Source organism: Lepidochelys kempii, chromosome 7 (genome assembly GCF_965140265.1).
Source record: "Lepidochelys kempii isolate rLepKem1 chromosome 7, rLepKem1.hap2, whole genome shotgun sequence".
NCBI lineage: Eukaryota > Metazoa > Chordata > Testudines > Cheloniidae > Lepidochelys > Lepidochelys kempii.
The window spans coordinates 20,591,153-20,605,753 of record NC_133262.1 but is presented as its reverse complement, the minus strand read 5'-3'; the positions used below and the strand labels follow the sequence as shown (position 1 = coordinate 20,605,753).

At 42.0% G+C, this 14,601-nt stretch overlaps 1 protein-coding gene across 3 annotated transcripts in view; it reads left to right on the top strand.

Moving 5' to 3' along the window:
• Nucleotides 1-14,601, top strand: part of SLC6A6 (solute carrier family 6 member 6) — a 73,583-nt gene that overhangs the window by 44,885 nt on the left and 14,097 nt on the right. For all 3 annotated transcript variants that reach the window (XM_073351301.1, XM_073351300.1, XM_073351299.1), the window contains 5 exons: nucleotides 2,250-2,384; nucleotides 4,387-4,490; nucleotides 4,606-4,730; nucleotides 9,815-9,927; nucleotides 13,009-13,146. In XM_073351301.1, coding sequence (XP_073207402.1) covers nucleotides 2,250-2,384; nucleotides 4,387-4,490; nucleotides 4,606-4,730; nucleotides 9,815-9,927; nucleotides 13,009-13,146 — 615 coding nt within the window. The remainder of the gene's footprint in view (nucleotides 1-2,249; nucleotides 2,385-4,386; nucleotides 4,491-4,605; nucleotides 4,731-9,814; nucleotides 9,928-13,008; nucleotides 13,147-14,601) is intronic.

Sequence of the window (14,601 nt, the reverse complement as noted above, 5' to 3'; positions counted from 1 at the left end):
TCTGGAATAATTACTCCATTCACAAAGCAGAGTAATTATGGAATAAAGTCCATTTTATTTTAGAACAGGGTAGAATGTGGGTTATTATGGAAGAGCTATGCCAGTCAGCTTCCCCCCTCTGGGCAAGCCCTCAGCCGTACGTTTTGAAGATAGTGCCTACAAGGTTTGGGTGAATCAGTCTTTAGTTCTGAACTATTGTATCATACTCTGTCTTGCCAAGATTCTGCTGGTTATTCCTCTGAGCTGGAGATGTTTATAGCTGCAAATGGGAAAGCCAGTCTGTGGGCAAGGAGGGTGTAGGCATCTCTTGGAGAAGGGGAGTTTCTTATTTTGTTTTTAAAAGAAAATCACCTTTGAAAAATTGTGAAGTGGATTTAATGCTTCCAATGAGGAGTATAGTATCGGCTTGAGCCATACAAAGGTTCTAAATGCTAACCAGCGCACCCTAGTCCTGAGCCTTCACATGGGATAATATACCTCAATCCCAGCCTGCAGCAACCCCTTCTGTTCTAGTCCAGCATCTCTCTTGAGCAGACACTGCCATTCATACCAAAATGAGGACTGGTTTGTTTCTCCTAGGGTGAGCCTGCCAAACTCATTTGCACTGTGGCCTGGGTCAGGGATGAAACTCAAGTCTCCACAGGTGAACAGCTCTTTCACTAACCCAATACATTGCCAAAGCCTTTCAGCTGGATTCCTTTTTATTTCTGAGAAGTGCCTTTAAAATCCACACAGAGGACAGCAGTATTCTCAGGCAAAAGAACAAGCCTGCAAAGCCTTCAGTCCTCATGGACTTCACTGGTCCCTGCATGTATATCTAAGCTGCCCCTCTGTTAGCAAGATACATGGCAACACCTGTGTCATGAGAGAGACGTGTATATTGGCCTGATAGAGGAGCAGTAAGTAGCACAGTGCTTAGCAGTACAGGAGATTCAACTCTGGGCGTGGGGCCGGCAGCTGGGACCCCAGAGCTGGTGGGGGGGAGAGGCGGCAGCCAGAACCCCAGATGCGGGGCCGGCAGCCGGGACCCTGCGTAAAACCTGGGGTTGCTGCAGCATCCCTAGTTCCTGTGCCTGTGACACCTTTCATACATTCAGGCTCCCAGTAGTTAGATGAATAGGTGGAAGATGCTTAAGTTGCTCTCCAGAACATGTCAGAGGCAATGGGTTAGGGGAGTGGTTGGAGCAGGTGTCTGGGAAGTTCATTTCCTGGTTCTGCTGCTGACTGAGGGACCTTGGGTAAGTCTCTTAGTCTCTCTAGGCCACAGCATCCCTATCTGCAAAATAATTCTTACCTACCTTACGAGAGGGCTAAATTCACTTATTTTTGTAAAGCACTTGAAGAGCCTCCACTGGAAGGTTCAAAAGAAGCTTGACGTAACCCGTTACTGACCCTTTGCAGTGGTGGCTGTTATTCTTCACTGCCAAAGGTGAGCCTGTGGTAAGAGAAGCTGGCAGGGGGGCAAAGAGGAAATTATGACTAGTGTGAACAGTTAGCAGAAAAGGCCTTTGCGGTTGTAGGCTGCTGGCCAGGGAAGGACGAATGCTCACCCAAATGTGTTCAGGCTCTTCCTTCAGGGCACAGCTTATTCTTCAGACAAATAACTCATTAACACCAAAACAAAGCTATTCCCCTGACCGCAGCTTGCTTCCAGGGTTCAGGGGCCTTTCCCCTTGCGTCTCCAGGTCTTGCTCCAGGGCCCACCTCAGGATCCACCCTGCTTCCTGCAGCTCCTCCCCTCAACAGTACTTTTCCAGCCCTTTTACAGGAATCACTTGACCCCTTCCCAGCTGGGCTGGACAACCCCCTCTCCCAGGCAGGAACAGCTCCTCTAAAGACAAGCACTGTTTCCAAACAGAGCGGCCAGCTTCAGGCCCTGTGGTCCTTAAAGAGGCAGACCACCCTGTTCCAGCACCCTCTTTCCCTGGAGATGCAGATAGCCACTTTCTGGAGACAGATCAGGCCAGACTGTTATCTTTGCATAGATCGAAGATTGGAGGAACTTAAGGCATCAGTTGAACACTACAAGCCAAGAGGACAGTTGAGAGTGGAAGAGAGCATTAACTAAAAATGTGCTTAAACACCCAGATCAACCAACAAATTTGAGCCTCATGAAATGTAAGGGGGATTTGAATTCAGATCCCTGGATCTCCATCAGTTTTGGTTCTGGGTCGAAAGGACACCAGTTATATATTTTGTTTCTAAATTAATTGTCAAGGACTCTACATATTGTCACTTTGTTTTGGCAGGTTGTGTACATCACCGCTACATTCCCGTTCATCATGCTTATTGTGCTGTTAATCCGTGGTGTCACCCTGCCTGGAGCTGCAGAGGGCATCAAATTTTACCTTTACCCTGATGTATCACGGTTAGCAGATCCACAGGTATGGGGCCAGTAAGTAGGAGCAGGGAGACTTCCCATGCTCTGAAACAAGAGGGACATTTAGAGGTGGGTGGTGGTGCAACAGTAGATTTTTTCCCGTGATCTTTATCAATCCAAACATAGCGTGGACATTAAAACTTGGTTGTATTTTTCCATTGTATCTGGTTGAAAAGGTCATTGTTAAATGTGTTAATGCATCTTTCCGTGTGTGTATTTTTGTGCCAAAGGACTCTGAGGCTGTAGACTCTGTCCAGTTATAGAATCTCAGCTTTCTTGTTGGTATTAGGCTCTGGACAAGGTAAGGGAGATACGTTTTTTTTAGGAGGATAGTCTTTAGTTTCGGAGGGAATCGAAAGAAAGGAGAGAAATATGAGCATGGCAGATGGCACACCAAGGAGCAATTGTGAGTATCTGTTTCACTCTGCCACCACCTCTCAGGAGCAGGACATTGGGGAAAGAAGTGAACAGAGTAGTAGAAAAATGAAAACCATTGCAAACATGCAAGAAATCTGTTTTCTCATGTAAACTCATGGGAAAATGCCTGGGAGATGGCGACTTAGCACTGGGTAGGAGGAGTTGCATCTTTTTTTCCTCCACAAGCTACAGCTAGAAAAGAAAAAGACTATTCATTTCCATGGTACTGGTGTAGCAATGAGTGAAAGTTTGACCACTAGCTTTTTGCCCAGTGGTGATCACATGGGAAACGCAAAACTGTCTAACCAATAGCAAAAAAACAAATGCAAATGATAACCGTGATTTTTTTAAAAAGTGATGGCCATAGGCATGATAGGGTGAAAATCCCTTTCTTTGTTGTTTCTTGTCTAATGATTATCTGGTAAAATATCAAAAGCCCAAGGGGATTTGGGCCCTGTAAGGAAGCAGGTAAGGTATCCTTGAAAGAAACTTTTGTGACAGTCTCTGTGATTTTGCCTTCATTACACCAGCCATTCAGACATGCATTTACCTCCGTCCCTGGTAGCATGTAATTGTTATGAGTTATTAGCCGCAAGCTTCATGCCCTAAGATGTGATGATGGATAACACAGGAAGGATTTAGATTCTGTTTAACTCCCAGGCCCCTCTTCCAGGATAGCATAGCTCCCTCCAGGGTTAAGTTATCATGGACTCCCCATTGAAAAGGCTCGTCTTTCACCAGGAGATCCCTGTGTTTCAGGTGGATGATGCTGACAATGGTAGGAGAGTTGTGCTGCAAAGCTGCTGCTTTCCCCCCTTTCAGACCCCCTGGATGGTCCCCATTACCTTTGTCAGGTGTTAGTAGAGAGAAGTACATGGCTGTGAATGGTCAGGCATAGATGGAGGAGTTACCACAAATGTATTAAGCTGGAATTTCTCACTGTAATGATACTGTATGTTGTATGTTATTGTACTAATACCATCAGGATGATGAGCCATGAACTGAGGTTAGTAACGGTGTTATTTATGTTAAAGAAATGCATTGTGTTATGCTTGTGTCCCCTCCGCACCGGCAGTGTTTGGCCTTGTGCCACCTATGGTTGAAAGGTATGGTTGGGGCAGCAGCATGGAGCCATTTGGAAAAGTGGCAGTCATGGTGTTCGTGTCTGCAGTCCAGTGACTCTGTGGGCTGGTTTTCACTGAACTGCAGCAGATACAAGTGTATACGGGACTTTACAGGGGCCTCTGTGTTGTCCCTTCTCTTGGGAGAGTGTTGATTGTTCTGCAGTAAGGAAAGGATCGGTTGAATGACAAACTAGAATTATAGACCACCTTTCAGGCAGGGATTTTTGAACTGTTGACAGAGCTGTGAAGTTTTCGAGTGGACTCTGATGCTAATGATTTATTTTTCCCTACAACGTCGTCATTTTAAAATGAGATGCTCTCTTTTTTTCTCCTGCTTTGCCCCAGTACGTGTCTCCGGGGGAGCAATTTTTGTTGTTGCGTAGCCTGAATGACAGACTGATTGTGATGCACGTTGCTATAGGGATTGCCTACATTAATGATGCTTTCTTCCATCTTTTCTCTTAGGTCTGGATAGATGCTGGGACACAAATCTTCTTCTCGTATGCAATCTGTTTAGGAGCAATGACATCCCTGGGAAGCTACAACAAGTATAAATACAACTGCTACAGGCAAGTCTCTAACCAAGGGGGTTTAGTGTCTTAGCTAAATGATGTAAATAAGTAGGGACAATGGGTTCAATTTTTTTTTTGAATTAACTTGCTCCATGACATATGTGTGACTTAGGGACTGTTTGCTGCTGGGATGCCTGAACAGTGGTACCAGTTTTGTGTCTGGCTTCGCAATTTTTTCCGTCCTGGGCTTCATGGCACAAGAGCAAGGGGTGAACATTGCTGATGTGGCAGAGTCAGGTACGATGGTATCGGTGGCAGTGGTGGTGGGCACTGCCACCTAGTGTGTGAGCAAAGTACTGCGGACTAAATCAGCCAAACAAAATAAAATAAAATAAAATAAAAAGAAAGAAAAAAAGAATTCCCACAAGCATCAGAAAAATAATTAAATGCGCACATGTTAGTCTGGTTCTCTTTTAGAACGGTAGTGGGTAGCTGATTAACATAGGACTTACTTTACCTTAATTAGTGTGGCAGATTGAACACATTTTTCCAAAGTGCGTTAATAAAGTTTAGCTCAGATTAGTTAAAAGGACCACACACACTTTGTTGTCTCGAGTCCAGACATGTCAATCTGTTTTGGAAATCTACACCAACCCTCTTGTTACTATAGCTATGATTGCCCACCGGTGAGAGATGCCGTAGGAATAAAGTCTGGCACTTTCAATGGGACATAAGGGAACTGGATGCCCAAATCCCATTGAAAGGCAAAGGAAGTTGGACACCTAAACCCCATAGGCTTCTTTGGAAAATCCCTTCCACCATGACACCAACTCTTGCAATTCTACATTTTAATCTAGCTCCAAGGTGAAGCTGATACTCTTTGTGCCATGTCCATTTTGAAACTGTTTACAGAGACATATTTTCCCCTTGATTTGCATGTAATTATTCCCATTGTCATTCAGCTATACACATGTATCAGAGAGAGGGTACATCCAGCTTGTGAATATACAATGAACAAGGTAGACTACATCTTTCCCCTGGACAGACTTTATAGGACTTGCGGGCATGAGTGGTACTTTTAGGCTGTCACAATGATGGTGAACAATTATACCAAGCTAGATCAGTATTGCCAACCTCAGGTGTTCAAAAATCATAGTCAGGCCCCCAAAATCATGAGATTGGCTTAAAAATCAGGAGATTTAAAAGACTAATAATACATTTTGGGTGCTTTTTCTTTTCCGTCTGATTTTTTGAGCCTTTAGGGTTCAATTTTTCACTGTAGAGTCATGTTTTTCAGCTGTTTTTTGTAACCAGGAAGACTAGAAACTTACTTCCTTTTTTTTTTTTTTTTTTAAATAAAAGATGAGATTCTCTTATAATTACATTAACTCCTGGAGCTGGATCTTTAAGAATCACAAAGACTCATTACAGATTACAGGAAATTACAAATGTTGGGAACACTACTAGATTCTCAGCTGGTGTAAATCAGCCTAGCTCTATTGAAATCAATAGAGCAAATGCCATTTTACAGCAGCTGAGGATCTGGCCCATAAAGGTAATTTTGATCAGACACTGATTGCTTTACTTGCATACAGGAACAAACTAAGGGAATAATCCTGGTGAATGCACCCTAACCAGCTAAGCACTTATTTCAGATGCAATCTAAGACATTTTGCATATTTGGCATTTTTTTCTATTCAGATTTTAAAAAAAAATCTTATTCAAAATTTACTGTAATTGACCTAAAATAAAAGACATAATCCATTGCTAAGTGGGCACCTTTGTCCCTGATATTTGATATTTTTAAAGTGGCACCACTGATCAGTTTTAGACACTGGACTTTAATCCTTTATTTTGGTGCGTATTTTAGTTTGTTTGAGTTCAACCCAGGTTGGCGGTGGCCACAAGTTGTAGCCATCTGATGGCTATTCAGTGGATTACACAGTATATACATGTGGTGGTTTTAGGCTCATGTCTAATGGACAGGTATCCAAATCACAACAAACCGCCGTCGAAAGTGGTACCAGTTGGTATACTCGTTGCCATTCTAAGCCGAGAGGCCAAGAATTGAATAAACCTGGGAGCGTGGTTTACCCCTCTCAGTCCGAAGAGATGGTTCCTTCAGTCCATGATATTGGCAGGAGTTGTGGGCCCTGTTCCCTTGAAGCTGGGCACATGCTTCGGCGGCAGGACGCTGGCTTTTTCTTTTTCTTTTTTTTTTTTTTTTTGTTGCTTCGGCAGTGTCACAAAAGAAATTTTTTGCACGCACGGCCTGTTAAAAATTAGAGGGAACATTGGCTGTGGGGGGAAACTTGTACTACTGCTGCCTGCGCTCTACCTGGTCTCTGTCAAAGAGGCGACTTGACTTTCTAGGGAGGGCATCCTGAAACCATTCACCAGCAAAGAGAAATTTAAATAGAGTTGGTTTTCCCCCACATATATCCCCCTCCCGCCCCCTTCCCAATTTTTTTTTTTAACCCTTATTTTGCCAGTATGCAAATCCAGGACTATCCTTCCAGGTAGGAAAAGGAGAGAGAGAGCCATGAGCGTCTGCAACTTGATTTTGCGGCTTGGCATAGGAAGTTGTGTATTGGGCAACCAGATGATTCCGCCATTCTGTATCCTCCCACTTGCCTTACTCACACCTGTAGTTCCATTGACTTCAGTGGATTATTCTTGTGATTTAGGCACAATCTAGTTCACTGACAGCAGAACCCTAGCATCACACTGTTGCTTAGTTACTCCCCCCACCCCCCGCCGCCAAATTCACCCTTTCTGTAATGGTCTTGAGCTGAATTCTCCTTTGGTAGGATATGAGTAGTGAAGATCAAAAGGCAGTGGGAGCTACTCCTATCTTTCATTGGGCAAAGTGGACTCCTCGATTTCAGTGGAGTTACACAAGGGTTGAATTTGGTCTGTCTCCCCCGCCATCTCTCACCCCAGATTGGCAAACTGCCTGATTTTTTTAAGTTCATTTTTCTCCTTTATTTTTCCAATTACATTACATAAAAAAAAAAAGCGAAAAGCATTGTTGCATTTATTTTTTTTTAACCTAAGAAACGCAATGTGGGAACAAAGGAAGCACAGTGAGGCCTGGCTAATCTGTGCTGGATTTGTCTGTGTGCCTGGCTGGATGAAAGATATATTGCATGTACAGTATGTACCAGTGATAAAGCCATCGCAAGACTTCCTTTGTTTTAACGCCGTTTGCAAACTGATTCAGATTAATTGGTCTGACTATTGTGTCTGTCAGCTGATGGAGAAGGTTTGGCCTCCATATTTTGTATTGTTTCAATCTGTCTACCATCCATGGTTCCTTCTGCCAACTGGGTACAATTCCAGCCATAATATTTCATTTAATCAGCAAGTGGCCAACAACTAGACTATGGTTATTACTGTTCTAATAAGCTTTTAACAACTACCACAAGCAAAGTGCGTTTTAACAAGATAATTATTCAGTGGAACGGCGCTCCATATTAAATGCAGTTTTCAATGATTTACAGTAAACTGAAAGGATGCCAGAAATGTTATGTTATTTTACATGGACTTTTCTCTTTATAGTTCAACATTTGCTTTCACAGAAAAATACACACAGAGCATAGAGCACTTGTCATCAGAAATTAACATACACACACATTTTAAGTGAGTTTTAGAGAGCAATAGCAGTTTTACATCTGTCTCATCATTTGCGCAGACTGGCTACAAATGCAATCTAATAGCAGTTCTAGCTGGGAATTCAGTTTTTACTGAGAGAAGACATGATGTCCAGAGATTGAGGGAAACGCAGAACCCCAGAAATTTTAGCTACTCAGCCAATTTTGTGTGTGCGCGCTTTCTGTCACATAAAACCACAGACATGTTTCTTTTTAAAAATTAATGAAATAAAATTAATCAATCAATTGCTGGCTAATTTGTATTTATTTCTATTTAAATTACTTAAATTTTTCTTTTAATTTAAAAATGTCTCCTCCTGCTCTCATATTTTCTTTCCCTTGCTCCTTTCTCCATCTTTCTTGTTGGAAAGGAAAAGTGGGAGTTAGGAAGAGCGTCAGTAGCGATTCTCCATGCAGATTAAACAAGAGAATTCTGCTCCTGTGATTTACCGGACTTTAATGTTCCCTACTGAAAAACAAGTTTAATTTGAATCTTCTCACCAAACCTGGAAGATGTCAACACTCCAATCCACCTTCTTTTGAAACAAAAAAAAAACCCCTCCAGATTTTAATGTGCATGTAAATCTGTCCTTGCAAGATTTCCCCACTCTGTAAAAATTACAAGATCACTTTTAAACCAGTAGCAAATTTCAGATTCTTTCTGCCCCTGTCGCCCAATCAGAGATGGCATACTCACTTTACAAAAGTTCTCATGATGTGTAACTAAGTGTTACTTGAAACTTGTGTGACACCAGATGAGAACTTCTGTGAAAAACAACATAGAAGTGCAGTGCGCCGGTGCTCTGTGTGAGAGTGAGCCCTTTAGCTGAGCCACAGAGAAGATAAGGCACATTCTGTTACTGCTAGCTATGGGGGAAGCTCCTTTAGCTTAAGTTTTAGAAGCCTGTGATTTTGGAGCAGAAGGACCAAGGTTTTAGTCCCTGGTCTGTGGGTGTGTACAGCATGTGTAGTTGGTCTAGTGGTTGTGCATGATTGTTGGCAGTACCCAGATTTGTTATGGCACGACTTAGGAAGCCTAGTGGTATAGGAGAATCTGACTAAGGCGGCGTGTTAGTAGTATCATTGTTATTAGTATAATTTCCAAACAGCAGGGAACACATTTGAGAACTCATAGGCCTAGATCCACAGCTGGTGTAAATAGGGGCAGCGCTATTGATTTCAGTGGTGGTTCATAGCAGCTAAGGAGCTTGGCTATTGGAGTGTAAACCAAAACCTGGAAGGAAGGTGCATGAGAGAGTTGTGTTTTCAGAAAGATAGGTTGAGTTGGCTGCAGCATTGAAGCTTCAGGAGAATATTTGGAGCAGATTCCCTCTTGTCCACCCCCTCCACTCAAATAGAGATCATGTGTGCTAGAAACAGGATTCCTTCATTCTACTGGGGCAGTTCCCTTCATTCCTGTTACACCTCCTGAATGGCTGGTGCAGGAAGTGATCCATTACTGGCATGTTTGAGACAGATGTTAAAACTGGTGGTCGGTTAGCGATGGCCTTTGGGTTTGCTTGGGGCTTCTGCTGTAGTCATGCGTGCTTCTTTGTCAGATGAAAGATCCAAACAATTTCACTTCTGGTATTTCCAGCTGGGTTTGGGTTTATCTGAAAGGAACCAGGCATCCCTGCATTGGTGTGTAGCTACCTCTAGGCACAAGCGGAGTACTTACTATCTCCATTCCCTTTCCCCCCTTCCTATTTTCTCTTTCTCTTCCTCTAGGTCCAGGTCTGGCCTTCATTGCCTACCCAAAAGCTGTGTCCATGATGCCGGTGCCTACCGTTTGGGCTATCCTTTTCTTTGTTATGCTTCTGTTGCTTGGACTGGATAGCCAGGTTAGTAATCATGGTAATGGACATATATGTCTTATTTGTCGCCATGATGCCAACAATGGCAACCCCATTATAAATGGGGCAATTAAAAATAATAATAAAATACCAATGAGGCTGCTTAAATGAAGTGCCTGTGCTGCGAACCCATGCGTCTGAATGGAGAAGCTGCTTTGGTCCTTACGTAGAGACAATGAATAAGTTAGTGGTGGCAGGATCAGCATGATCTTGTGCATTAAGGTTTTGTTGTCGGGACCCGGGGGAGTCCCAAGGGGTAGAGCAATGTACCCTGGCCCAAATGCTGCCCCACAACACACCACCATTTGTGGTTGGTGTGCAACATTATCTGAGTCTGGTGAAGGAGAGAGACTCATCACAAAGGTAAGGAAGAGCTAGGGCCTGTGCCTGCAAGGGGCGGGGTGCCATTGAAATCAATTGGCACGGAGGTTTCTGAGCCCGGTAGGGCTTGTGGACTATGCGGGAGTGAATTGCAGAGCGCACCAAAACGTTGTGGTGTAACTGCTCCTTGTGGACACTGCTGGTGTGAACTACAAGGTACCTAGTTTGTTGTAGTGTAGTGCTTTTCAAAGAGGAGTTTTTTTCACAGAAATAGCAGCATAAATACCACAAAGGAATCTGTTAATCATTTCTAGATAGTCACAAGTAAACAGAGGCAACCAAGGATTACGCAGTAACTATAAACTGAGCTTGCCCAAGGTTTCAGAGCAACAGGCAACTCTTTGTACTCCGCTAACGTTATAAAAATTCACTCAACAAAGGCAACATGTTTATTGAACTCAAATCCTTGCTTATATGAGGAGAGATTCATAAGTGGTTTTTTTCCCGGTTGTTACCAGCTTAATCGCTCCAATTTGTAAAGTGTGGCATGTGTTCTAAATTGCTCTTTACCGCTTAATCTTTGAACTCTACTAAGTGACTTTCAGTCCCTTCCAAACTGAATGTTACAATGTCCAGTGCTGTGGTTCTACAACTAAGTGCTTATACAAATTTTAAGCTGTCTAGTAATTTTAAATAGCTCCTCACTGTGTAGAATAATTGAAACTAATTGGAGCGCTTAATTTCCTCTTCCTCCACTCCCCCTTTTTGGAGTGCAGTCAAGCAGGGTTTTGGAATGCCAGAGCATCTTAAGATCAAATCCAACCAATGGGAAGGGTTACATGTAAAAAGAAAAACAGTTTTACATAAGACTTTCAAATAGGAGTTCAACCAAGCGTTCAGTATTAACCACTAGATGGCTAGATGGTCCAGTAATATAGCTGCTATCCCATATTAGTGAAGGGTACAGAGTACAATGTGTTTAAAGGAAGTTTCTGGACATAGTAAGTATATTAATGCAAAGGATAGGATGATTTATATACACCAGAATATTGCTACTTCATGAACTCTCTGCGAGATGTCACTGACTGTGGGATGAACCATTTACTTATTGACAACTCAGTGGGGCCAAACTGCTCTCAGTTACATCAATGCAGCTCAATGAAGTCACCGTTATAAGGGCCTGATCCAAAGCTCATGGAAGTCAATGCAAGGGCTCCTGCTGTCTTCAGTGGGCTTTGGATTGTGCCAGATATGAGAGCAGATTTTGGCTGTCTTGATTTCTTTCTTTCTATTAGATTTGTTTGTGCACCATTAAATGGTCCATTTTCCCATACATGAAGTATCAGGTGGGTAGCTGTGCTGTGTTAGTTTGGATCTGTAAAAGTGGCAAAGAGTCCTGTGGCACCTTATAGACTAACAGACATATTGGAGCATAAGCTTGCATGGGTGAATACCCACTTCATCAGATGCAGGTCATGAAGTTCTTCTGGCTGTCAATAAATTAGAGCCCTTTCCCCAAGTCTGGTTTTGTTTTATTTGGACAACTCTAGTTATATTTGTCTTACATTCATTTTTTCAGTTGCAAGGACATACAGATAATTTTTAAAAAATAAAAACTATTCTAAGATGCTGAATTAGACACAGTAAGATATTAGCTGATCTGCTCAGGACTTTGGTTTATGTTGCAAGTGAGAATATTTTACCTACCCTCGGTAAAGTGGCTGTATTGTTACAGCTATTAGAGAAGCACCTAAGGGTCTCAGTCACAAACCAGATGGCCCTATTATGCTAGGAGATGTAAAAACATATGTAAAGAATCAGAACTGTAGGACTGGAAGGAACTGCAAGAGGTCTTCGAGTCCAATCCCCTGCACTCAAGGAGGGCTAAGTATTATGTTTGTACAGCGGCCAAGGTCAGCCCTGGGGCTGTCGAACAGCTCACCAGCAGCCCACTGCCCGAGAGCAGTCCCCTGCCTGCCAGAGCAGCGCCCAGGATTGGGTCAGCCCCTGGGGCTGGTACAGCAGTGGTCAGCTCCTACCACAGGAGCAGTAGCAGGGCTGGAGCAGTTGCTCTGTTTGTCCACTCCTGCCTCAGGGTATTTTTAGTAAAAGTCATGTCGCAGGCTTCTGTGAATTTTTGTTTATTGACTGTGGCCTTTCCCTGACTTTTACTAAAAATACCAGTGACAGAATCTTAACCTTACCCTATACTGTTACTGAATAATTGGTCTATTTACAGTGTGTAAAGTATCTGCACAAATTTTTGCAGGAGTGGGGTCTAAGTTTATGACAAGATGTAATAGGTGGATGAAACAAACAAACAAACAAATTGGGGAAGTGGGGTTTTGTGGAGAGAAAAAAAATTTGAATGAATTTTCACCAGTATAACTGAAAACAGAATTTGTCCCTAATTATGTACTTTAACTATGCAGTGTATATAAATTTCACCAGCACATCAAATGAAGACAAAGATTGAGAGATGCTGCCTCAGTTCAGGTTTAGCTTTTCGAGTATTTTTCTCTACCTCTTTTCTCACATGCACTTTTTGTTCATCAGAAACATCTACAACATAAAAGCCACATGACCATTTTCCTCTCATCACATTCATTTCCTTTAGCCTTCTAGTTTATGTTTATAAGAAAACCAACTTAATGTGTAAATACAGAGCTCCTAGGGGGTGTTTAATTAAGACAAAAGAGAATGAAATGTATACTGTGTATATTTCAATTTGTTTTTTTCCCCCTTTAGTTTGTTGAAGTTGAAGGACAGATCACGTCACTAGTTGATCTGTACCCATCCTTCCTAAGGAAGGGTTACCGACGGGAAATCTTCATTGCTATAGTGTGTTTCCTTAGCTATCTTCTGGGACTAACTATGGTGACTGAAGTAAGTAATGCTGATGATGGCGTGCTTTATTTAATTTAATTTAATATATTTATTTATTTATTTTACTATCAGCATGTATCCTCATTGACATTGTGAATCAGATGGCATAAAGCAAACAGCTTAGAAGAACACCACCACTTAGCTCCTACATAGCCCTTTTGATCCCTAGATGTCAAAGTGCTTTGAAAGGGAGGTAGATATCTTTATGCCCATTCTACAGATGGGGAAACAGAGGCACAGGGAAGTGAAATAGAACCCAGGACTTCTGACACCCAATCCATTAGTTCTCAACTAGTGGAGAGGGGATGTCATGAACAGTTACATGGATATATGACTACCCTTCCTTTCTTTATGGCTACATAGGAAGAGGGTCCCAAACCTTTTTTCTGTTATAAAATGGGGTCACAGTATAGAACCACTGCACTAGCCAATGATGCCTCATTGCAAGCCAAAAAATAAAGCACTTGGAATTTCCAGAAGCATCTACTCAGCAATATGACATATCTAGTCTGAACGTAAAAAAAATAAAAAGATGGAAAATCTGACTGTCATTCCCGTATAACCTAGTTTACATCTGCTTCCTAATCAGATAGGTGCAGAAGAACAGCTAAAGACTTTGGGAATGAAAATCTTTTCAAAACAAAAGCTTGAAAATTAATCACCCCTTTCATAATGCAACAAGAATGACAGAAAGGGGCTTAAACCAAAGATTACTTTAAAGAGCTTTGCATCTCATTTCTGATTCTGAAACTTTTAAAACATATATATAATCCTAATAACTCCAGATAAATTCACTCATCTGCTCTAGCGAAATTTGTTTATTATGCTGTATATTTCTCTTTGATGAAGTAGCAATTTGGCTGGGTAACTACATTGTCCCTAGCCAAATTCCCTCTTGACCTAAACTGTTGACTAGTAGCTCCTGACTTTCACCACAGCTGCACTTCAGTTGTGGGATTTGTGTATCTAAATCAGATCTCTGCAAAGTACATGCACATTATTGTGTGTGCCCAAGTGAAAATTTGAGTCAAGTTTGTAGTACTTTAAGATCTTTTAAAATGAAGTATTTCTTATTAGTGTAAAATATTATTTTTACTGTGGGGCAGATTCCGATACCATTGCTCAACTTCCTCCACAAGGAAACTCAGTAATTTCAATCGTGGTGTCTAAGGTACTATACAACATGAGTAAAAATGCCAGAAATCTGGCCCCAAATTATCAAAAGGGTGGTAGGACTCTTCAATGCATATTGTAAAACAGGTTGAGATTGTTAAACTCAAATCTAGCATGATGTGTTGGGGTGTACAGCTTCCATCTAGTCCATTCAGTGAAGTAGGTTCTGATTTTGGTTACAGACATTTGAATCAGTGAAGTTACTCTGGATTTAATTTGGTATAAGCAAGCCTAGAATCTGTTCCAATGAGTGCACTATTGTGATATTTATCTTAGAAATAA